The sequence below is a fragment of the Pinus tabuliformis genome, chromosome 3_2, assembly GCF_031772625.1.
Source record: "Pinus tabuliformis cultivar Carrire ecotype Pingquan chromosome 3_2, CPIR1, whole genome shotgun sequence".
NCBI classification, from domain to species: domain Eukaryota; kingdom Viridiplantae; phylum Streptophyta; class Pinopsida; order Pinales; family Pinaceae; genus Pinus; species Pinus tabuliformis.
This window is the reverse complement of record NC_142302.1, coordinates 36,593,571-36,619,634: the sequence shown is the minus strand read 5'-3', so window position 1 is coordinate 36,619,634 and position 26,064 is coordinate 36,593,571. Positions and strand designations below refer to the sequence as shown.

The following is a 26,064-nucleotide window of genomic DNA, read 5'->3' as shown; positions in this document are numbered from 1 at the left end:
TAACATTCTAAGTGGTCATGACAATGCCTTAATCATCATTCTAGTAACAATTTAGCTTCAAAATGATGCCTGTCAACTTTTCTTTTGTCCAAATCTGTGAACACTTAAATTTATATGATTGGCAGATGAAGAGACGGGAGGCCTCCAAACGCTAGAGCGTAGGAAATTGGAGGAGTGGACATGGTGAACATTGGTAAGGAAGAAAGTTGTTTAGGGTGTGTTCTTCCACGTCCAAGTACTCTTCAGCAACATCACAAGTAAGTTGTTTCTCCCACGTTACATTGTGTTGTTCCACGCCCTGCGTTACAGAATAAAAATGTTTCAGATTATATTTACTGTGAGTTATCATTTCTAAAAAACTATATGAGAAGAAATGTTATAGCTCATTATCAAAATTTTAGTCGGTTTAAGTAGTTGCAACGTGTCTGCATTGTGGCTTACAGATTTGCTTAACTTAAAAAAAATTGTACACTCATCAATGGTAATCGTTCTGCACACATGGTTTAATCATTATACAGAATAGGAGCATTGTCAGCGTTAGCTGTCATGTTCAGTCGATTTAATTTAGTTTAGGTCAATTGTGTCTGTGGTTACTCTGTTTCTGTGTTCCTTATTCTGTTGCAACCTATTCTATCATATATGATAGAAGCAAATAAAGTGATTGAAAGATAGGATATCCAACAAACAGAAGGCATCTATGGTCATGAAAGGAGTGGAGTTGAACCATAACATAGTGCAGATAAGTTAAGTCCACTGTCAACTATTAAGTACAGAACAAAAGCTCGCCCTCTTATTGGCAACATTGCCTATTTAAGAAATGCTTTTTTGGTAAATAGATGATTAATGAATCGACTTATTTGTGTTATGGAAAAGTGATGTTCTGAAAACTGTTCAGTGTTGGCATTAGGAGAAATTATTGATTTTTAAGGCAAAACTGTTCATTATTGATTTTTTTATTGACTTTTATAATTTATATGATAATGTGATGCACCCTTTAGGTGCTTGCTCTGACAATCAGTTTTGTCCTGATCTAAGTGGCACTTTATGCCATCAATACTCTACTCACATCTTCTTTCTACAATCTTTAAATTATTTAATGTTGTCATGTCGCACATAGATTATGTAGTGCCCATTCCAAACCTTCTTTTCCTATGCTGCCAAATGATTTTGCAGCGACTTTGTCAACACTTTGCTTTGTGCTCTTTTGATCATGAATCTGAATTGTTCTCATAGGAACTCTTTGCTATTCCATTTCAATCAAACATATACTTTTGTTTATGACAATGTCTCACAACTCCATGATCTTAATCTCAAGCTTATAGTCATAAACCCTTACCCTAGCAGTTATATAAACAACTATCCACTAACTTTGATTCTCAAAGTCACTTTGCAACATCTCCACTTCCAAAAATTTGGAATGACATGGCTCATTCAATGTATTTTGTCTTCACACAAAGATTTAAATCACCCTTCTTCAAATAATAATCAACCTCTGAAAACCAGAGATCACTGCTCTTTGTTAACTAGCTGAGGTCTCCTTCTCCAAGTAGCGATTTCCTACTAGATTGACCCTATGGTCAATTAACTTCCTTTCAACAAAATCTGAAAATATTTCTTCACCACATACTTCGGCAAATCGACCTTTAAGCCCTTGTGCTTTCTGCCCTACGTGCCAACTCCACAAATTGATTTACAAATCGATTATTCCATTCCATACTCCCCATTCCATGATTGAACTATATAACTGTGCTTTCTTCCTGTAGCGTTACTCCACCATGCATAGGTACAAACCAATTCAACAATCAAATTGATTTTTCGCACATACAACCTCTAGACACATGAGTTACCTCCACAACGAAGCCATTATCTTGCAGAGATCAATTTCTACCATTCTAATCGCCCAATACAAACAATGATCACTCATACATTCAATCGATTGATGATCACATTCTCCAACAAATTAATTTACTTCTCAAGCTCTGTTTATGAACAGAGGATTAAATGGTATCAACACACAGACATGGAATATTCATTTTTTCCAAATCGATTTCAAAATGGGATCGATTTCTTCCTCACCAAAACCTTACACAAAAACCCTCACTAATCTTGCATTCATCTTTGCTGAACCATTGTTCATTGATGGATATTAATCTTCAGGCAAATCGATGATGTTTTTCTATTTCTCCCACAAACAATACACACCCTCTACTTATCCAAAGAAGACTTCTTCCAACATTTGCACAAAACATTTTACCATATGATTACTCTCATACTCTGTCTTGTGTACAGAGTCCAAACACATACACACAGAATCACCCTTATTTATATCGATTGGGATTCATTTTCAAGCATGAACCAAAACCAATTACAACGCATAATCAATACAGTTAATTGCCTCAAAGTACCCACAATTTCATTATCAAATCATGTACAAACTAAGCAATCGAAATACTGTAACAACATGTTACATAAACTCATTCAACACAAATCACTTACATAGTTTGTGGCATAAACTAACTGCCTTTTCTTCCATTAATAAGCTTCTGTACAAACAAGAATAAACTACCTATCTCCATGATTTTCAGGCCTGGCTCAGAGCTTAGCCAGCCTCCTATTGAACCCCCTCCCCCTTTCTCCTGATTTTCTTTGCTACTTATACACAAAACCAATTTGTGGTCACTTCAACTAATTCCCTAACTTCTAGTAATTAACTTTCTAAATATAGAAACCCTAACTCTATCTTGAATGACTCACAATTTAAATCTTTTGAGTCTCAATCGAATGCTAACACCTAAATATCTGTAACTATTTCTCAAAATAGAATTTATCCTCATCCTGTCTAATGACTCAACAAACAACCTCCTACATTCTTGTAACCAACTCCTAAATCTCCTCAACCTACTCTGAGTCATTCCATCAATCTAGGTTTTTCCTTATGACTCATTGATTACATTGACACTTCATCATTAGACTAAATAACTTATGCTGGACTAACACCTATCACATTTAGAATCTTCTAAATCAACTATGATAATTACAATATTTTCATGATTAAAACTCCTCCTTGGAATAATTGTCAAGACCTTAGGTATGACCATCCTTTGAATTCCTTAGAAGTCTAGGATGCCCCTGCATTAGACTCCCCAGGAAAAAAAAATAATTATGACCTCCTGGTCATATGCTTTGACACTTGAACCCTCCAGGATCCCATACTCTAGTTTGTTGTTGTCCATAAGTTGCATTGTCTTCATCATTCTTCATCTGCAACCTTTCAGGCTTCCACACTTCGTGTTGTAATGCTCCACTATCTCTACCTTCTCTGTTCTTCACTTTCCAATCATCTTCACAGTGGATTACCTTCTTCATTATGTTGTATCTCTCCTTAGGTATCTGCATTAGGTTCCATAGTTCATCTATGGTTTCTTGTAATTCAGTCTATTGCTACAAACAACTTTTATTTTCTTCACTATGCCACTGTACTCTGTTGCACTTTATCCATTCATCTCTAAACTGCTAATTGTTTTCTTCAACTTTCCTTGCTTCAATTTTTGCTTTTTCTCTTAAAATTTCTCCAAATGCTGCTCCAAATATTGCTGCCACCCATACTTCCTGAATATCCTTGAAGATATCTCCCTCTACAATATCTAATTGATGTTTCTTACCTTCAAATTTACTTTCAAAAAGTAAATTGTCTTCCAATTCCCTGACTGCAGTAACATATTCGCTCACACTTCTCTGCATACCAGCAAACATAACATAAGTTGGTAAGTTAGTATCTGCTTTTTTCTCAGCCAAAACTTGAGACACTTTCCTATCAATGACTGCAATCCCTTTCTCATACTCAGATTCTTCCAGTAACTCACTTTCTACTTGATTCCTCTCAGATACATCACTATGTTGTTCATCAATTCCAGCATATCTTTCTTCCTCTTCCTTGACAACATTCAATAATCATCCTTCAACTCTTTGACTGATCCTAGTAATCAGTTCAGCTTCCTTCAGTTCTAAGATTGATTCCTCTTTAGCATGAGACATGTCTGCATCACCTTTGTCCAATTTCAATTGTACAATCAGAATATTCATTCTCTGGTTTGCTAGTCTATTCTCCAAAAGACTTAGCTCATGCCACAAATCTGCCATCTCACTTGGAATTTCTTCCAAAAACTCTATACAATCCTCACTATCTTCTTCTTTGTCACAAGTCCAATTTCTTGGTGATCCACTTTTCAATTAAGCTCTTGATACCTCAAAGAGGACCAAGAGTAAAGATGTGGTTGGTGCTTTAAACATGTATTTTAAGCAGATTCGTTAAGAAGATTTTCCACTTCAGGAATGAGCACATGGGTATTATCTACGGTATAATAATAATTTCTTGCATTCAAAATATTATAAATAAAGAAGATACTGTAAGCCTATCTTGTTTAACATAATTGTTTTTCCTTCTTTATACCAGTTCTCTAACCATTCATGAATTCATTTTAGTGTATCAAGAGGTTTGTGATTTGTACATGGAGATGTCATTCTAGACATGTACAAGTCTGACATGGAAAGGGTAATCTTCTCAGGTAAGAGTAGCGAATATACTTTGTACCATAGTGATTTTGTTGTAGGAATAAATTGTTACATTCCTTGCAATTCAAATAGGCATGGACTTATGTTATATTGAAGATATTGTAAGTCTATCTTTCTTATCATATATGTTTTTCCTTTTTATTCTAGTTCTCTAACCATTCATGAATTCATTTAGTTTATTTAGAGGTTTGTACAGAGGGGCATATTAAACAACCAAAAGCATGTTCATGTATTAGGTATAGTAGTGAAGGATTGCATTGAAGAATTTGACCATTTTTTCTTTTCAGTTGAGTAAAGGACTACTTCTTAGGTAAGAAGAGTGAATGTGATGTTTTGAAAATTGTTCAGTGTTGGATAAATCCTTCAGCCAACCCCAGTTTACGGCTCTGTCTTTGTATATTGAACTTACAATGTTACACTTCCATGTTAGTTTCATGTTTCGTTTTTGGGTTTTTTGTCTCTTAATGCTTGTAATGGATAGATTTTGATATTTGAGCAAATGGCCCAGGTTGGGATTGAGAATTGGACAAGTTACAAATCCTCCCTTGTCTCTAAATGGGTTTCTCTTGGAGTCAAGATGATTGAGATCCACTGCTATATCTATCTCTGCAGGGGTTCTGCCTTTTTGTCACCTAGATAATTTTTCTTTTAAGAAATACTGCTTATAGAAAAGTTGTTGCCCTAGGATGTATCTATGCCGTCAATCACTTATGACTTGCAACTGGCCTCAGCCGTGGAACACTGGTCTCTGCCTTAATTCAAGCCCAAGCCTTGAGTACCTCACTACTTGCCCCAGGACCACACTCCTGTGGGATGTTAGGATGTTACCTAGATAATTAAAAATTGACAGTTGCTGATTTTAACATTTGTATTTTATTTTTAACTTTCATATCCTTATTTATAGTCTGCGGAGCGAACTTTGGATGCCCCTGAGCTTGTGGATGATTATTACTTGAATCTATTGGACTGGAGTGCCAATAACATTTTATCGATAGCCCTCAGCAATACGGTGTATTTATGGGATGCCTCCAAGAGCACAACTTCTGAGCTCCTGACAGTCGATGATGATGTTGGTCAAATAACCAGTGTTAAATGGGCACCTGATGGAAGACATATTGGTGTTGGCTTGACTAATTCTATTGTACAACTATGGGATTATGCATCTAATACAGGTAGATTAAATTAATTTTTGTTCTCATATTTTCAGTTTCATTATTTGTTTCTAGATGAAATCTCATTCACTTGGTAATGTTTTTCAATGAACATAGCTGAGAGCCTTGAAAGGTCACCAATCCCGTGTAGGTGCACTTGCTTGGAATGGTCATATTCTTACAACTGGTGGCCTTGATGGTTTAATATTTAATCACGATGTCCACATCCATGATTCCATTGTTCAAACATACAGAGGACATGTGCAAGAAGTGTGTGGTTTGAAATGGTCTATGTCTGGCCAACAACTTGCAAGTGGGGGGAATGACAATTTACTTCATGTATGGGACAAGAGCATGTCATCCTCTAATGCTGCAACTCAATATCTTCACCGACTTGATGAGCATTGTGCTACAGTAAAAGCCTTGGCATGGTTCCCTTTCCAGAGAAATCTTTTGGCATCTGGTGGAGGTAGTGCTGACCGTTGCATTAAGTTTTGGAATACTCATACAGGAGCTTGCCTAAATACCGTTGACACTCACTCTCAAGTTTTCTCATTATTATGGAATAAGCATGAGCGTGAGCTATTGAGTTCACATGGATTTAGCCAGAACCAGCTGACCTTATGGAAATATCCATCTATGGTTAAGATAACAGAGCTTACTGGTCACACGTCTAGAGTACTGCATCTGGTAGAGGTATTCATTCTATTGATCTATCGCTAAATGGGTTTGTGCTGACAATCTTAGCCTTTTTGCTGACAATCTTTCCTTTGTTTTGTATTTTCAGAGTCCAGATGGGTACATTGTTGCATCGGTTGTAGGAGATGAGACTCTTAGGTTTTGGCAAGTATTTGGAGCTCCTGATACCTTAAAGAGGACCAAGAGTAAAGATGCGGCTGGTGCTTTTAACATGTATCTCACGCATATCCGTTAAGCAGATTTTCCTCCTTCAGGAATGAGCACAGGGGTATTATCTACTCACATGGATTTAGCTAGAACCAACTGACCTTATGGAAATATCCATATATGGTTAAGATAAGAGAGCTTTACAGGTCACACGTCTAGAGTGTTGCATCTGGCAGAGGTATTCATTCTATTGATCTATTGCTAAATGGATTTTGTGTTGAAAGTATTTGTTTTTGTGCTGACAGTCTTTCCTTTGTTTTTGTGTTGACACAATGACAGTATTTCCTTTGTATTTGGTAAGTCTTTGGAGCTCTTGATACCTTAAAGAGGACCAAGAGTAAAGATGCGGCTGGTGCTTTAAACATGTATTTCAAGCAGATTCGTTAAGCAGATTTTCCACTTCAGGAATGAGCACATGGGTATTATCTATGGTATAATAATAATTTCTTGCATTCAAAATATTATAAATAAAGAAGATACTGTAAGCCTATCTTGTTTAACATAACTGTTTTTCCTTCTTTATACCAGTTCTCTAACCATTCATGAATTCATTTTTAGTGTATCAAGAGGTTTGTGATTTGTACATGGAGATGCCATTTTGGACATGTACAAGTCTAACATGGAAAGGGTAATCTTCTCAGGTAAGAGTAGCGAATATACTCTGTACCATAGTGATTTTGTTGTAGGAATAAATTGTTACATTCCTTGCAATTCAAATAGGCATGGACTTATGTTATATTGAAGATACTGTAAGTCTATCTTGCTTATCATATCTGTTTTTCCTTTTTATTCCAGTTCTTTGACCATTCATGAATTCATTTAGTTTATTTAGAGGTTTGTACAGAGGGACATATTAAACAACCAAAAGCATGTTCATGTATTAGGTATAGTAGTGAAGGATTGCATTGAAGAATTTGACCATTTTTTCTTTTCAATTGAGTAAAGGACTACTTCTCAGGTAAGAAGAGTGAATGTGATGTTCTAAAAACTATTTAGTGTTGGCTAAGCAATTGTTACTGCAGATATCTATTTCCACAGGATCTGTATTTGGCTCTAACTGGAACATATAGCCTAGCCCGTATACATGGGTATGTTGAACATGTCTTTTGGAAATTTAAATCTCGGTGAGGGATAGCAACACTGCGAGTATAAATTATTTTTCACCCTACTCAAATAGCCAACAATTGAGGTTGTTCAAAACTTTCTCCTGTTCTTTTGGCGAGCTTCCAAATCATTGTGAGAGTCGTTTTTCTCTCTGTTGTCTCTATAATTGCTCTTTATTCATCTTTTTTCTCTTTTCCCAGAAGAAAACCATGAAATTTCTGAGTATCCACAAGTTGTTCTAGAAGGTCCTTGTCCCAGTTTATCTTTAAAAACTTTGATCAAAAGATAGATATTTTGATCCCCAAAAGGGCCATTTTAATTTTTCTCTCACAGTAAAGCAATGTGTAAGTCACTATAAGAAATATATGGGTATTGAGTGCTCTCTTTTTATTTAGCTTTGATTGGGTTTGAAGATTATGATTGTGTACTTCGTTGCTTAATGTTCATTTGTTTATGGGACAAGAGATCCACTTTGATACAGTGATTTGACTGCCAAAATGTTAAAGTATTACATATATATATATATATATATATATATATATATATATATATATATATATATATATATATATATATATATATATATATATATTAAAGTTTTATCTTATTCTATTTTTTTAATTTCCTTTTCTTGATAAGAGAAAAAAAGATGTTCTTAACAATTAAACCCAGTCAATAAGCTAACACCATACATATTTATACCATTTATAGTGAGTAAATGATCATTACTAATAGTATAAAGAAACATTACAAGTACCACAAAAAAGAACATTATCAAATGGAGATGATATTATGAGGTTGTGCAATGTTATCCCAATGACAACGAGTCTACTCACCATGGCTGTGTGAATGACAATAGCCTATGAGAACTTGATTCAGGGTTTGAAACTTACCTTGTATTTTCACTAGTATTCATGACATTTTTGGGCTTTGAATGGGAACAAACAGTGCTACCAACAAAAAATAGAGATGGTATCATCATTAAAAATTATGTTTATATTAAAGAGTAGATTGATTTTGTTTTTGAGCCATTTTTATATTGAGAGTTTAATAAGTTTGTATAATTTTAATTTTATTTCAATTATTAATTATTATAAAGATGGTAGGGGTTTTTATTATAAAGAAAGTAAAATGACTCTACTATTTCATTTGTAGGTGCTCCGGGGAATCAGGCAAGGCAAGGCAAGTGATAATGAAGAAATACTAAGAGTGCACACATTTCTATTTCAGGTACCCACTACATTTATTTATTTTATTTCAGTAAGTATCTCTCTTGGAAATGGTTGAGCAATGGTATAAAACTTTCCTTACATGAATTTATTATTTTATTCTTAACAAGAAGAAGGATGGGTGGTTTGGTGTGCCTCTAAGAAACGATTAATTGCCCAGAAAAAGCTAGTGAAAGTCGATCATAATAGTTCATTACCTGAATTAGATTCATTGGATATGAAGCTTCCCCATGAACTAGATCACCACCAATTTGGATACCAATTGGAACAATTCTAGGGCTGCAAACAGGAGATGGAGCCAACTCGAACTGTGAAAGCCAGTAGTGGAGAAGATAATTTTTTAGGTCACCAATAGATTGAGAATTGACCTATATCATGTTGTGTCAGTTTTCCATCTTTTGTAAAACCTTCATGAAGACAGAATTGCCAATCAATTGTAGATTCAAATTCATATACATTATTATACTTCTTTGTTAACAAGGAAGCCAATTCCAATTATACAAGGGTCTTGAAATTGTGGTTTAACAACTAGATATGAATTTAATTTCCACAATTTAATGTGATTAAAGCTTTGAATTTATATGTTAGACAGTAAACCCTCTTGTAAGATGGAGAAATCTAGAACATTTTTCTTTTGCCTCATAATATGTCTTAAAATGAAGTTATCGTGCATGTTCAAATGACATGAATGTATTTTCAGCGAATATAAGTGTGTTGCCATATTATTTTCAATGTTGCTTTCAAGAATTGTTTTTTCATTTATATTTAAAATGACTTTGTTGTTAGCTTTAAAAATAATGGATTTATTTATTTTTTATTCTGTTGGTATCCATAAACAATAAAGATTTAAGGTAATTAAAATCACTATTTGGGAACTTTGAATGTTGAAACCACCTTAAAAGAACATTTAAAATGATTTTATTTATTTTCTTAAAAATATTTTTTTATATTGTCTCTAGAGAGACAATAGTTTGAATTATGGACTTATAGTCTCTATAGAGACAATATGTTTTTAATCTCAGCTATTGTCTCTGAAAAAAAAATGTAATTGTCTCTAAAGAGACAAAAATGAAAGTGTCTCTACAAAGACAATCAAATGAAATTGTCTCTTAATAGACAATAATTCTTGTATTTATAGAGACAATAATAATATGTGTTCTATATTGTCTTTATAGAGACAAATTTGTAAGACAATAATTTTGAGACATTAAATTTTGAGACACCCAACAATATTTAAGACAATACATAAATTTCTTTTTGTCTTAAGTTAAGACAATTGACTCAAATATTATCTTAAATATTGTCTTAAAACCCCCCTACATGTAATAGTGACTCTTAATAAAAGTGGATTTTACAACCTTCCTGCAATTGTTGAACCCTGTTAGAGCCTAAATCTACCTTAGGCTGAGACAGGTAGGTCTAGGGTAACACCAAACCACGCTTAACCTGGTAGCTAGCCCTACCAGGTCGGGAGAGGACTCTCTCCTTGTCAATCTCAATGAAAATATATCAAGGAAGGCTTGAGATGACTAATATAAATACTAATTTTAGGCTAGGTATGTTTGCTTAGAGGAATTTGATTGAATTTAATGGTTGTGTTACTGGATCAGATGGGGAAGGCAGCTTTGGGTCCAGGAAATGAACACAGATTTGCAGAGGTTTCTGTGGGGCGAGGTAGGCAACTGTCTTAGCACTTTGAAAGGAGTGTAATGGTGAGTCTAAAGATTGGTGAGGAGCTGGAGAGGGCATGCAAGTGTCATGAGTCCTCTTCAAATAGTAGAAAACATATAGAACTAAATAAACCCCAAGGTAGAGCACTGAAATACCAACAAATTCCACCTTTCAAACTTGATTCATTTAGTTATGCAGAAAGAGAGAGATGATGGCACACATAAATATAAATCAACTGAAGTTACAGAGAAGAACACAATGCTAATTCACAGTACCACAAGAATCCCTCAAAATACTACAAAACCCTGGTTTATTTCCTTGCCAAACTACAGAAGTGATGTACAATAGTGCTCAATGCATCCACAAGAGTCCAACCTTGACAAATGACTAAGAAAGTACAAGATATAGGCAGCAAACCACCCATGCTAGCCATTAGGGGTTGAATCCATAAGTCTAGGATCTGTTTCAACAAGATCTAAACTAGGAACTGAAAAATAGGCAGTGGAACAACTTGCCTCTAAAACTATGGAAACTGATTCATTCAGTTCAAAACCACCTATACATGATGTATCTACCTCCTTGAGTAAATTTTCATCATTTTTACATCAAAGAACATCAATTTACATCATGAGTTTAACCATGAGAGAGAAAAAGTCAAAATGAAAAAAAAACTAGGCGAAAATTTTGAGTTCTGAGCAAAATTGAGCAAATTGTGCCTGATGCGCAGCGCCTTTTCCCAGCTGAATTTGGAGGCCTTCCCCTTCACCAAATTTGCTCCAAGATGGCTTGTTGGAAAGGTCTGTCTGTCTACTTTCTAGGACAAGTGGAATTTTTGAATTTGGTGTCCATTTTCCCCTCCAAAAATCAGTTCTCCCAACACTGCTTCCTGTGGGTCCAAAAAGTGGCAGAAAGGGCATTTTTGAGGTGTTTTTTGCCCTTTAGGTGACCCAGATCTCCTCCAAAATTCATGAAATTTTCTGGGTTTTCATATTTTTTCATGAGGAATCCAAAAATGTAAGCCATTCCTCAAAATTCCTTACCAGCTCAATGCGTAGCGCCAGTGGCGCTGCGCATCAGAGGAAAATTCCTGTGTATTGCAATTAAAAATTTGAAAATGACAAAAAGTTCTCCAAAATTCTTCAAAATTGGCAAGAAGCAAGATTATCAACTACTTTTCTGAGCCAAGGAAGCTTCAGCCAAGATTCTAAGTTTTTCTTGCTCCTTTTTGGCCTTTAAGGCTCTCCCTAGCTTGGCTTTTAGGCTTCTTATTCTTGTCTTACAAATTTTGTTCCGGGCCAAATAGTGATAAGCCATGTGTTGCAACATGTTCTTCTCCTTATTAGCCTTGTCAAGAAGCTTCTCAAGGTGGACATTTACTCTTTCCAACCATGATTCTCGGTCAGCCTCTATTTCTTGCTCTAGTGAAGTTAGCTTGATTTTCCTTCTTTTTGCCATTTGTTGGTTTTCCCTGATGGTTTGCAGCTCCATGATTGTTTGTTTATCCTCCAATTGCTTTTTTTGTTGCTCAAGGTAATTAATGACCCATTTAGCCCTCTCAAGGTCAAGTGATAGGCTTTGGATCTCAGCTTCTTTCTCCTTGATGATCTCATCCTTGAGCTTTGAGCTTTGGGAGCCCAAATCAGTGTCCTCTTCCTCAATCAAAATGAAATCCATGTCTTGGCCTTCAAAAGGCCCTTCATCATGCAATGGTTTCTTTCCTCTATCTTGTACCTGTTCTGTTGAAGAAGAAGGCAAAGCCCCTTTCACCGCAAGTGAATATAACATTTGCTTGTTGTCCGGTGAAGAGAATGAGACCCCTTCCACCCCTGGTGGAGATAATACTCGTTTGACAGCTGCAAATAGCCTCCTTGTCCCCTTTTCATAAGTGATAAACACAAGAATGTGAGCCTCTTCAGTTTTGCTTTCATGCTCTCTTTGTTGCCTGGAAGGTCCAGCTTCCTCTTGAGGTTCTGTAAACATTTGAGGCCCCTTGAAAATATCATGGGCAATGAAGGTTTCCCATGGCACTCCCAACTGAGTCAGCTGATGCATAACAACAATTTTGATGACAGCAAAGTGATAAATGCTATTGAGCTGCTGTGGGTATGGTTTCCTCTTTGCAATTACAGTCATCCTCTCTATGTTTTTGCAAATGAAGTATGGTATGCTCATCATTCTAACCCTAGTAAAATGCATAAGCAACCTAATATGATAAGCATAGAGTCTTGAGAACCTTCCTTCACATGTTGAGTATTTAATGATGAGTTTCATTAGTGGCACATACCGGTCCTCCAAAAACTTGAAAGGAAACACCCTGCCTAATTGACTATGATATTTGGCTTTGATGTAGGGTTCATAATTCTATTTGCTGATATTTTGTCTCTTGTTCCATCTTTCCCCCATATTTGGCATCCTAGTTGCTTCTGCAATAATGGCTGGTGAAAGAGTGAAGTTGATGCCAGCAAGCTGTACCATGTTGTCCTCCATGTTAATGACAAATTGTCTCGCCAATTCATGATGATACTTAACCCTCTCAACTAGCTCATAAAACTCAAAGCAAGATTGGTATATGGAACAAGTTGTGGCAAGAGGGCAAGCAAGAAGTTTAGCAATGCTAATAGTCTCCTCTCTGATGATCTTCCCACCCTTGTGAGGTCTCCTAGGCTATACATTTCTGTCTCCTGAACTGCCACTTTGTGCTTCTTCCTCATAGCTTGAGTCACTGTTTCTTGCCATAGTGCTTATCTTAGGAAAATGATGAAATGAAGGTATGATGAAAAATGGTGATCAAAGAGGACAATGGTGATGATTATGAAGAGATTTTACTCTTAGGAAATGGAGTTGGGGAGTGAAGGGAATGGTTTTGGGTAATTAGGGTTTAGTGAGGGATTTAGGGTTTGGTGAGGGAAATAATTGTTTTAGGGGAGTGGGGTATGGGAAAATGGGATGAATGAAGTGTATTAGGGTAAATAAAGAGTGAAAATGGGTTTGATGAAGTTTTTGTGAAGATGGGATGAAAATTGCACAATTGGATGGCAAACAATGAAGAGAAACTAGGGTTTCAATTTTCACATGCAAGACTTATGAAAAACACCAATGTGACTTCAAATTCAACCTTAGGAGGATGATTACTTACTTGTAGAGGGAAAATGTATCAAATTTGAGCAAATTTTAGAGTTATGGCATGATTTGGAATGATTTAGAGCAAACTGCACTAATGCGCAGCGCACTGGGCCCAATGCGCGGCACCCTCCTGATGCGCAGTGCCAGTTCAAATTTACACAGTAGTTTTGCCTCTAATGCGTAGCGCCTGCCTGATGCACAACACACTGCCTCTAATGTGCAACATCTGCCCGATGCGCAGTGCACTGCCTCTGATGCGTAGCGCTAGGCCAAGTTGCCTTGGAAACAGGGTTTTTTGCCTCTTTGACTCCCAAATCGCACTTTTTGTTCTCCAAGAGTAAATTTGCACAATGAAATGACCAAGAGGACCTTTTTCACTTTAAATATGAATGACTTTAATTTTTCACTCATCTTAAACCCACTTTTCTAATGTTAAAGTCACTTTTGGTTTTGAACTCTGTTTTTCCATTAAAATTGACTTTTCTTAATCATTTGACAAACTGATGCATTGATGCTTGTGTTTTTGCTTGTAGTGGCTGGAGTTGGCAAGGTGACCAAGGGCAGCAGCTTTGTACTTATTACATATAGGAAAATTAAAATTACATAAAATTTTTATACAAAGAAAATAAAAACTCTATTTTACCTCAAAACAGGGTTTTGAGGAAAAAATCACTTATTAAGTATATCATCATTTGAAATTTTGATCTTGAGACCTTATTAGACCTCCTCATGTGCCTGTTGACCGTTATTGAGCTTTTACATGACTATGGTGGCAAACCCTAGACCTAATGAGACCTAAAACCCTAAAAATGGCTTTTGCAAATGTAATGACAAAAGATGCTTGTAAATGACCTGAACTTGTGAAATTAGGCCAGCAGGTAAAGACCATGAGGGAAATTTGATAATGAGCCACTACCATCAGTTGATCCATGACCTAATGGAATGCAGCTGATCAGATGGGACACCTAAAATGCATGCAAAAAGAGAATTTGATCACTGATGGAGGGATGAAGATACCGACACTAACATTGGCTCCAATGGGGATGGTAGCTCCTGGGAGGTGCCAAGAACTACAGATCTCTGGAAAGCAGACAATGCCTCTTCCATTGGGCTAAATGGAGTCAATAACTTCAGCAAACTAAAACCAATATCTTGACTCAAAACTGACTCAATTACAAAACTGAAAACTGACTCAAACAACCCACACTAAATAACCAAAAACTGACATCAGACCTTCAGTTTTATAGCCTTCACTTCGGGCCCCAAACTAAATGAATGACGATAGTACACACTTTGCAATGAAGGAAATAAAATGGTATGTACAGTGACAAATTATGACAGCAGAAAATTTCTCAAAGATAATACCGTTTCAGCAACCGACCATTGACCGGCCCTCCTGGACAATCTTCTCCGTTCATTTCTTTCAGGAGAAAAGCATTTTGACCTCGATATACAGCAATTCTATATGTTCCCTTCCACAGATTCTTGAACTTTCAGTGCTTGCCTTTGTCCTCGTTTCTAGCATCCCACTTTAGCACTATGTTTTCAATCTGAAACTTATCTTCCTTTGCCTTCCGATCATAGATTTTCTTGATTCTCTCTTGTAGCTTGAAGGTATTGTGAAAAACCTCCTCTCTCATCTGTTGTAAATGGATCATTTGGTTTATTCTTCGCTGAAAATGATCCTCCTCACTGCCAGCTTCTTGCAGAAGTTTTACAACCGGGACTACGAGAGATGTCGGGAACACTGTGTCAATACCATATACTAGTTCGAACGGAGACATGCCAATTGATTTCTTCTGACTTACTCTCTCCGCCCACAGTGCATTAACCAAATTCTTGTGCCAGCTCTTTTTGTTTGTTTCTAGCAGCTTTTTGATAATGTTAACCAATGATTTATTCGAAGATTCCACCAATCCATTACCTTGCAGATAGTATGCAGTAGAATGCCCCAAGGTAATTTGATATTTATTACAAAAATCAATCATATTTTTAGATTTGAAAGTTGCTGCATTATCTGTAATCAGCTTGTTAGGACAACCAAAACGAGACAAAATATTATTTTCGAGAAACTGAATTATTACCACATCTGTGGGCTGCCGAGTGGGGATTGCCTCAATCCATTTTTTAAAATAATCCATCGCTGTTAAGATCCACTTGTGCTGAGCTAAAGATGTAGGGTGAATCTCTCCAATAAAATCTAAGCCCCACTGCTGAAACGAAGCACTTACTTCAACTGGCTTGAGAGGTAGTGGCTATAATTTTCTCCTTCCCTAAAAAATTTGGCATTCATGACAGCTTGTAACAGTTTTATAAACATTAGCAAAGAGGGTAGGCCAATAGTACCCTACTCTCAAAATTTTATTTTCCGTTGTCTTCCAAAATAGGTGACCTCCACAATCTCCCTTGTGAAAATCATCCATGACCTGTTTTGCTTCCTCCTCAACCAAACAATTCAGCAACATACCTCCGGGATCTTTCCAATACAATGCATTATTCATAATATAAAATTTAGCAGCCCTTAATTTCAGAGTTCTACTTTTGTTTTTAGCCATCCCCGGTGGCGGTGAAAGATTTTGGAGCACATATACAATATTTGAATACCAAGGAGAATGGATAAAAATTTCAGATACCTGAACGAGTGAGTTATCTTCATCTTCTTCGAACATAGCAACGATCAAGTTTATGTCCAAGGCATGTGAATTAGACTTTGCCATCAATTTTGCTAGACCCTTCCCCTTGATGAGCTTTGTTGGCTTTATCTCCAAGTCATATTCTAACAAAGCTGTGATCCATTTGCCTCGTCTCCTTTCCGGATTTGTCTGTACCAAAACATCTTTGACGGCTGCGTTAGGAACATAAGCAAGAATATGAGAATGCAGAATATATATGCGGAAATCTTTCAAAGCTTTCACCAAGGCAAGAGCTTGCTTTTCAATAATATTATATTTTAAGGCTGCATCTCTTATTGTCTTGTTGAAAAAGGCAATTGGCTTCTCAAGTTGGTTCGTTTTCTGCATAAGAACCGCTGCCATAGTATGCTCTGAAGCAAATGAAAATAAAATGAAATCATGGGAATAATCAGAGCTGAAGAAAGAGCCAACTTTACCAAATTGAAAGACTTGATGGCTTCTTCGGTCCACTTCACCACACTATCTTTTTTCAACATGTTTGTAATTTCCCTCAAATGTGCAGTTAGATTTGGCACAAAATGACGTAAGAAGTTCATCTTACCATTGAATGCTTGGATCTCCTTTTTACTATGGGGAAAATCAATTTTCTGAATGGCTTCCACTTGAGCAGGATCGATGTAGATGCCCTCCTTGGATATGATGTGGCTGAGAAGCTTTCCTTCATCCATGGCAAACAAGCTCTTTTTGGGATTAAGAGATATGCCATACTTTCTACACTGCTGAAAAACAATCTTCAAATGATAAAGATGCTCCTCATCTGAATTGGAAAAAACTGTCAAATCATCAAGATAAACTACTAAAAATACATCTTTCTCATTTGCAAAGGAGATATCCATAGCCCGCTGAAAAGTTGCACCAGCATTCTTTAATTCGAATGACATCTTGGCATAATGGAAAATCCCCCACGGAGTGGTGAATGCTGTTTTGTCCCTGTCATTCTCATGGACCAAAATTTGATTGTATTCGGAATACCCATTGAGCAGCGACATTCAAGATGCCCCAACCACTCTTTGGAGTATGTGGTTCATCTTTGGCAATGGATAATTATCTTTCAAAGACACCTTATTCAGATTTCTGAAATCAATACATAATCTAATCTCACTTGTCTTTTTCCGCATGAGCACCAAATTGGAAATCCATTCTGAAAATCTTATTGGAACGATTATACCAGCCTTATATAATCGGTTCACCTCCTTCTCTATTGATGGCAACAACTTTGGATTGATCCTTCTTAACTTTTGCCGAAATGGCTTCTGGTTTGGCTTGATTGGAATGATGTGCTAAATTATACTTTTATCGTACTCCTTCAAATATGAATAGTCCCACGCAAATACATCAGTAAATGAAGACAATAAACTAATGTACTTTGCCTTTACCTGAGGAGATAATGCCTTTGACAACTTCACCATCTTTGGATTTTCTGCTATTCCGATATTCACATCTTCAACTCCCTTTTCAGTCGGCATTAAACTTGGCTTCCGGGCTACATCATCTTGGTCAAATAATTCCTCTAAAGGTATAAGGCCTTTAGGGATGACATTGTCCTTCAGCTGCAAAACTTCCATCTGATTTACTTCCATGTCTGGTTCACCATCATCTTGCTCACCATCTATAGAAGTGTCTTGATATTTACCTTCATTTTGCAGAAATTATTCAATCTCTTTGTCATCCTGAAACACCTGCCAATATCTTAGATTATCAGGGACAGCTGGGCGATGTTTCACATGAATTTCAAACTTATTGTTTGAATTCATCAGAATCTTCAAGTTACTTGCTGCTGTAGCAAGGGAATCTACAATAACATTCTGTGCACGAGGAACACATGTCAAGGTAAAATCTGGAAACAACCTCAAAATATCTAAAACCACATTATGGTAGGCCCTCATTCGAGGATGTTTGGCTTGGTATTCACCCTTGACTTGCTTGATTACTAATTCGGAGTCGCCATAAAATGAAATTCTCTTTGCATTCAACTTTTTGAGGATTTTCAAGCTTGCAATTAGTGCCTCATATTCTGCTTCATTATTGGAACAATCAAAAGCCAACTTGTACGAACAAACTCTTACATTACTCGGGACTTTATTTGGTAGGAAAATAGGGTTGCGTATCCAAATACCAATTCCGGCACCTTCCTTACCTACTGCTCCATCAAAGTCCATACTCCACAAACCGGCTTCTTCCTCCAAGTGTTGGAATTCTGCCCGCTCTTCTACCTTTGGCTGCTGTCCATCAATTTCTTGCTGCTGGTGGGATGTTGACTGTTCAACGGTACTTTCAAGCCTTTGTCTCTCTTGATCAAGTACAGCTCTGAAATTTTCTGTAATCTCCGGTATATCTTCAACTTCAACTAATTGACTATTTACATCATTGAAACCACTATCAGAATAAAGAACAAAAGACTCTAAATCTGTATGTACATAATTAATTGGATGATTCATAGGTTTCTCCTTGCTCGTGATCATATACTTCATCTTTTTCTCCCTATATAACTTCCTCAACTGACCAAAGACAGGAATAGTAGCATAGGAGAAATCTAACTGCAATGTCCCTTTGAGTTTTTCACCCCATGATCTAGATAGAAGCATGCCAAATCTAGGGGGAATGTCGGCCACAACTACATCCATAAGAACATTTTTCACTGGAATCTGATCCAAAGTTACAACCAAATCTTTAATAAGACCAATACATCTGACCCTACCCGAATCAAAGGAATAAAGATCATGGTACTTGCGAGTGATGTCCAAACCCAATTTTTCCATAATTGCCTTTGGCATTAGGTTGTGAGATGCTCCTGAATCAAACATGGCGTTGTGCAAAACATAATCATGCAATCTAAGGCTGATGTAAAAAGGAGCTACATCACTATCCTCAGATTGGCCTTCTAATGCCGGACCAAAGATAAGCTCAGGTTGGTCATCTTCCACATTAACCATATCAGACAAAGGATCTATATTCAAAATCTTTGCTACTTGACCTTTATAGCTGCTATTCTTCATTAATTCAGTCAAAGGTATTGATACTTTTAACTTAGAAATTTCATTTTCTAAGCTAAAGGCTGTAGTTTTCTCTACCTCTTTGACTGGAGCATCCTTCTTTTCAGTCTTCTCCTTTGTTGCACTTGGCTGATTTGACTTTTCATTTGTTGATTGTACTTTGCTGGAAGTAGGATCTGCTGGCTCCTTTCCCTTTTTCTGCACATTTGGAGAATCATTCTTTGGTGGTGTTGCTTCCTTCCGCTTCTGAATTGGATTGATCAGTACATCCCTACTCCTGAGTGAGTATTGTCTTTGTTGTACTGTCAATGCATTCATGTATCCCCTCTAATATTCATCTGATTCCTCTTCTAGGACTGTTTCATTTGCCAATATAAAATCTTCATCTTTTTGTGCAGCTGGACTTTCTGAATACTCTTCATCTTCGGTGATATAAATTGGCAAACCATCTGGTGTAAAAAAGTGATTCTCCTCTCCTATTGGAGTCTCATCATCCTCTGATTCAGTGCCATGGACATAGTTCTGCTATAATGGTGTTTTGACTTGCTGTTGAGCTGATGGATCTTGAGCTCTTTGCTCCCGTTGCTTGATTCTAAACTGTGGTTGCTGCTGACCACGAAAATTTGGATTTCTGACCTGTGTCTCAGGCTTATCTGCAATGGTGAATCTATCAAACATCTTCTCAAGCTTACGAAGCAAATGATATGAGGAAGAAGCTTCTTCCTTTATGGTCACCTTCTTCTCGGTCTTTGTCCTAGCTCTCTTAGCTAGCAAATTTGCTTCAACACTTACTGCGATTTTCTGCATGTCCTCCAATGTAGCCGGGTCTCTTTCTCTCAATTGATATGCCATGTCGGGATCAAAGCCATCGAGAAATTTGATCAAAGCTAGCCCCATAGGTGGCTTGATATCAGCTGGAATGGCATTATAAACAGTATTGAATCGAACATAGTAGTCCTGGACACTTTCACCAACATTCCTATTTATGTTTTCATATTCGGAAAGGATTTGGAGTGGATTTTTCTTTACCTCCCAGTGATCCAGAAATTGTCTATGAAGAGCTGCCAATGAATTGATAGTTCTAGCAGGCAATGCTCTGAACCACTTTTGCACTTCGCCTCCAAAAGTTTGCACAAATAATCTCATAGTCACATTCTTTGCATCTATCTCATGGAGATCAAAGAAATCACTCATCCTATCAACATGCTACTGTGCTGTGACACCTTGGGAAGCATCAAACAATGGGATTTTACTTTGGTAATCAACAGGCATAGCATCCAAGTTTTGTGGCAAAACAAGAGGTGCATATCTAGCAGCCATTGCTCGAGGTGGATTTACAACTAGCCTTGGGGATGTAGGAGGAGTGGGAACAACGATAGCAGTCGATGTGACAGGTGTATGAGGTGTCGAAGGGGATGAAGAAATATTTGATATTTGAGGCGTTGAAGGAGTTGATGGGGGAGAAGAGACGGTAGATCTCTGATCAGATATGGTGGGCTGCATGGGAATGGTGGGAATAAAAGGAGGCTCAGTAAGAATTTCTGAACCAGACACCACAGCAGACGAACCAAGAGTAGCAGATGTAGATTCTAAGAACTCAGGAATATTGGTAGCCACAATTGAATTTTGAAGATTTAGAATGTAAGCGTCAATTGATCTATTTTCTCTTTCAGTTTCAAGATATTGCACAAACTTCGGATTTGAAACAGTAACACCAACTGCACTTTCAGACTTAGTTTCAAACAACGATAGATCAAAATATTCATCAAATGGGAGATCTTCAAGATATTCAAAAACAATCGGGCATGAATGAGATCTAAACACAAGAATCACAGAACTTTCTTGGCGGAGAATTCTTGGAATGAGATTTGGGTTTTCATACACAGGAGGAGGATCAAGATCAGGATTGGCTCTGGTGTATTGTCTGGAAGCCAGTGTGTTGAATTATTCCCAAAAATCAAATGGACATTACAATCTTGTCAGCCTACTGAATTCTAAACTCATCATCCAAAAGTCTAGAATTATTTAATGTACTGGGGAAATTTGCAAGTCAGATGTTTAGTTTATAAAACTAAACCGGAGATTGACTGAAGCAGCATTCATCTACTTATGCACTTGCAGAGCAAGAGCAGTTCGAAGGCTACCTGGCTAACTTCAGGCTCCGTTTGTAGTTTATAAAGCAAAGAACATTAACAAACAAATAAAATTTTGGTCCCCAGTGGAGTCGCTGCTATGTTAGGGCCTAAATCTACCTTAGGTTGAGAAAGACAGGTCTAGGGTAACATTAAACCACGCTTAACCTGGTAGCTAGCCCTACCAGGTCGGGAGAGGGCTCTCTCCTTGTCAATCTCAATGAAAATATATCAAGGAAGGCTACAGATGACTAATATAAATACTAATTTTAGGCTAGGTATGTTTTCTCAGAGGAATTTGATTGAATTTAATGGTTGGGTTGCTAGATCAGATGGGGAAGGCAGCTTTGGGTCCAGGAAATGAACACAGATTTGCAGAGGTTTATGTGGGGCGAGGTAGGCAAGTGTCTTAGCACTTTGAAATGAGTGTAATGGTGAGTCTAAAGACTGGTGAGGAGCTAGAGAGGGCATGCAAGTGTCATGAGTCCTCTTCAAACAGTAGAAAACATATAGAACTAAATAAACCCTAAGGTAGAGCACTGAAATACCAATGAATTCCACCTTTCAAACTTGATTCATTTAGTTATGCAGAAAGAGAGAGATGATGGCACACATAAACATAAATCAAATGAAATTACAGAGAAGAACACAATGCTAATTCACATTACCACAAGAATCCCACAAAATGCTGCAAAACCCTGGTTTATTTCCTTGCCAAACTGTAGAAGTGATGTACAATAGTGCTAAATGCGTCCACAAGAGTCCAACCTTGACAAATGACTAAGAAAGTACAAGACATAGGCAACAAACCACCCATGCTAGCCAAGGAAGTTTCAGCCAGGATTCTAAGTTTGTCTTGCTCCTTTTTGGCCTTTAAGGCTCTCCCTAGCTTGGTTTTTAGGCTTCTTATTCTTGTCTTGCAAATTTTGTTCCGGGCCAAATAATGATAAGCCATGTGTCACAACATGTTCTTCTCCTTATTAGCCTTGTCAAGAAGCTTCTCAAGGTGGATATTTACTCTTTCCAACCATGATTCTCGGTCAACCTCTATTTCTTGCTCTAGTGAAGTCAGCTTGAATTTCCTTCTTTTTTCCATTTGTCGGTTTTCCCTGATGGTTTGCAGCTCCATGATTAATTGTTTATCCTCCAATTTCTTGTTTTGTTGCTCAAGGTAATTAATGACCCATTTAGCCCTCTCAAGGTCAAGTGATAGGCTTTGGATCTTAGCTTCTTTCTCCTTGATGATCTCATCCTTGAGCTTTGAGCTTTGGGAGCCCAAATCAGTGTCCTCTTCCTCAATAAAAATGAAATCCCTATCTTGGGCTTCAGAAGGCCCTTCATCATGCAATGGTTTCTTTCCTCTGTCATATACCTGTTCTGCTAAAGAAGAAGGCAAAACCCCTTTCATCCCAGGTGAAGATAACATTTTCCTGTTGTCCGGTGAAGAGAATGAGACCCCTTCCACCCCTGGTGGAGATAATACTCGTTTGACAGCTGCAAATAGCCTCCTTGTCCCCTTTTCATAAGTGATAAACACAAGAATGTGAGCCTCTTCAGTTTTGCTTTCATGCTCTCTTTGTTGCCCGGAAGGTCCAGCTTCCTCTTGAGGTTCTGTAAACATTTGAGGCCCCTTGAAAATCTCATGGGCAATGAAGGTTTCCCATGGCACTCCCAACTGAGTCAGCTGATGCATAACAACAATTTTGATGACAGCAAAGTGATAAATGCTATTGAGCTGCTATGGGTATGGTTTCCTCTTTGCAATTACAGTCATCCTCTCTATGTTTTTGCAAATGAAGTATGGTATGCTCATCATTCTAACCCTAGTAAAATGCATAAGCAACTTGATATGATAAGCATAGAGTCTTGAGAACCTTCCTTCACATGTGAAGTATTTAATGATGAGTTTCATTAGTGGCACATACCAGTCCTCCAAAAACTTGAAAGGAAACACCCTGCCCAATTGACTATGATATTTGGCTTTGATGTAGGGTTCATAATTCTGTTCGCTGATATTTTGTCTCTTGTTCCATCTTTCCCCCACATCTGGCATCCTAGTTGCTTCTACAATAATGGTGGGTGAAAGAGTGAAGTTGATTCTAGCAAGTTGTACCATGTTGTCCTCCATGTTAATGACAAATTGTCTAGCCAATTCATGATGATACTTAACCCTCTCAACTAGCTCACAAAACTCAAAGCAAGATTGGTATCTAAAACAAGTGGTGGCAAGAGGGCAAGCAAGAAGTTCAGCAATGCTAATAGGCTCCTCTTTGATGATCTTCCCACCCTTGTGAGGTCTCCTAGGCTGTACATTTCTGTCTCCTGAACTGTCACTTTGTGTTTCTTCCTCATAGCTTGAGTCACTGTTTCTTGCCATAGTGCTTGTCTTAGGAAAATGATGAGATGAAGGTATGATGAAAAATGGTGATGAAAGAGGACAATGGTGATGAGTATGAAGAGATTTTACTCTTAGGAAATGAAGTTGGGGAGTGAAGGGAATGGTTTTGGGAAATTAGGGTTTAGTGAGGGATTTAGGGTTTGGTGAGGGAAATAATTGCTTTAGGGGAGTGGGGTATGGGAAAATGGGATGAATGAAGTGTATTAGGGTAAATAAAGAGTGAAAATGGGTTTGATGAAGTTTTTGTGAACATGGGATGAAAATTGCACAATTGGATGGCAAACAATGAAGAGAAACTAGGGTTTCACATGCAAGACTTATGAAAAACACCAATGTGACTTCAAATTCAACCTTAGGAGGATGATTACTTAATTGTAGAGGGAAAATGGAGCAAATTTGAGCAAATTTGAGAGTTATGGCACGATTTGGGATGATTTAGAGCAAACTGGATTGATGGTCAGTGCATTGGGCCCAATGCGCAGCGCCAATTCAAATTTACACAGCAGTTCTGCTTCTGATGCGCAGCGCCTGCCTCATGCACAGCGCACTGCCTCTGATGCGCAGCAGCAGGTCAAGTTTCCTTGAAAACAAGGTTTTTTGCCTCTTTGACTCCCAAATTGTGATTTTTGTTCTCCAAGAGTAAATTTGCACAATGAAATGACCAAGAGGACCTTTTTCATTTTAAATATGAATGACATTAATTTTTCACTCATCTCAAACCCACTTTTCTAATGTTAAAGTCACTTTTGGTTTTGAACTCTATTTTTCCTTTGAAATTGACTTTTCTTCATCATTTGAAAAACTGATGCATTGATGCTTGTGCTTTTGCTTGCAGTGGCTGGAGTTGGCAAGGTGACCAAGGGCAGCAGCTCTATACTTATTACATATAGGAAAATTAAAATTACATAAAATTTTTATACAAAGAAAATAAAAACTCTGTTTTACTTCAAAACAAGGTTTTGAGGAAAAAATCACTTATTAAGTATATCATCATTTGGAATTTTGATCTTGAGACCTTATTAGACCTCCTCATGTGCTTGCTGACCGTTATTGAGCTTTTACATGACTATGGTGGCAAACCCTAGACCTAATGAGACCTAAAACCCTAAAAATGGCTTTTGCAAATGTAATGACAAAAGATGCTTGTAAATGACCTGAACTTGTGAAAATAGGCCAGCAAGTAAAGACCATGAGGGAAATTTGATAATGAGCCACTACCATTAGTTGATCCATGACCTAATGGAATGCAACTGATTGGATGGAACACCTAAAAGGCATGCAAAAAGAGAATTTTATCACTGATGGAGGGATGAAGATACCGACACTAACAAACCCAAGTCGGAGCTAACCCTTAAGGTTCAGTAACCTAATAATAATCATATTGATTTGACTCAATGGTTAACGAGGATCACTAGAACAACTTCATTACAGAGAGTGACTTTGAATTCATGTTGAGTACGGGTATAAATGCTGTGAGAGTTCCAGTTGGATGGTGGATTGTGAGTGACCCCAATCCTCTTCCTCTGTTTGTAAGAGGATCTCTGCAAACTCTGGATAACGCATTCACATGGGCTAAGTACGACAACTATCTAATTAGTTGATTGATTGAAAAGAGAAGTAGAAAAAAAACCTAGTCTCTAACTAATTAGTTGATTGATTGACAGAGAAATACAAAGAAAGACTAGTTTCTAACTAGAACATTCAATAATTACTGATGCAGCAATCATGGGATAGGGGTCATTGTGGATCTTCATGCTGCTCCGAGTTACCAAAACGGATATGAACACAGCGGCACGAGAGACGGATATATTGAGTTGCCTTTTTCACAAGACAACATAGATTGAAGTATATCAGTAAGACTTTCTCGCTAACAGGTACACAAGTTAGTTGATTTTGATCTGGATCTGCCAAGAGAGCAAACTTACCATCTTAATGTTATATAAATGGAGAAATAATTCTCCGAATTGTTAAGCACTCAAGCTAAAGTTGGTACCTTCATTTCCCCTTTTTCTTTAGAAGTAGTTGGTTCCATTATAGGCCTTCTATGGATGATTTCTCCCATTTTCTAGGGTATTAATCACCCTCTCAATTG

The 26,064-nt window shown here is 37.3% G+C and overlaps 1 protein-coding gene and 1 pseudogene across 1 annotated transcript; both read left to right on the top strand.

Annotated features, from left to right (window-relative positions):
- Positions 1–26,064, top strand: part of LOC149179692 (putative glucan 1,3-beta-glucosidase A) — a 60,674-nt pseudogene that overhangs the window by 33,817 nt on the left and 793 nt on the right.
- LOC149179693 (cell division cycle 20.2, cofactor of APC complex-like) lies at positions 4,529–6,657 on the top strand. Its single transcript, XM_089417950.1, has 4 exons — positions 4,529–4,552; positions 5,477–5,744; positions 5,839–6,419; positions 6,511–6,657. Exons 1-4 carry the CDS (start codon positions 4,529–4,531, stop codon positions 6,655–6,657), a joined length of 1,020 nt encoding a protein of 339 aa, XP_089274076.1.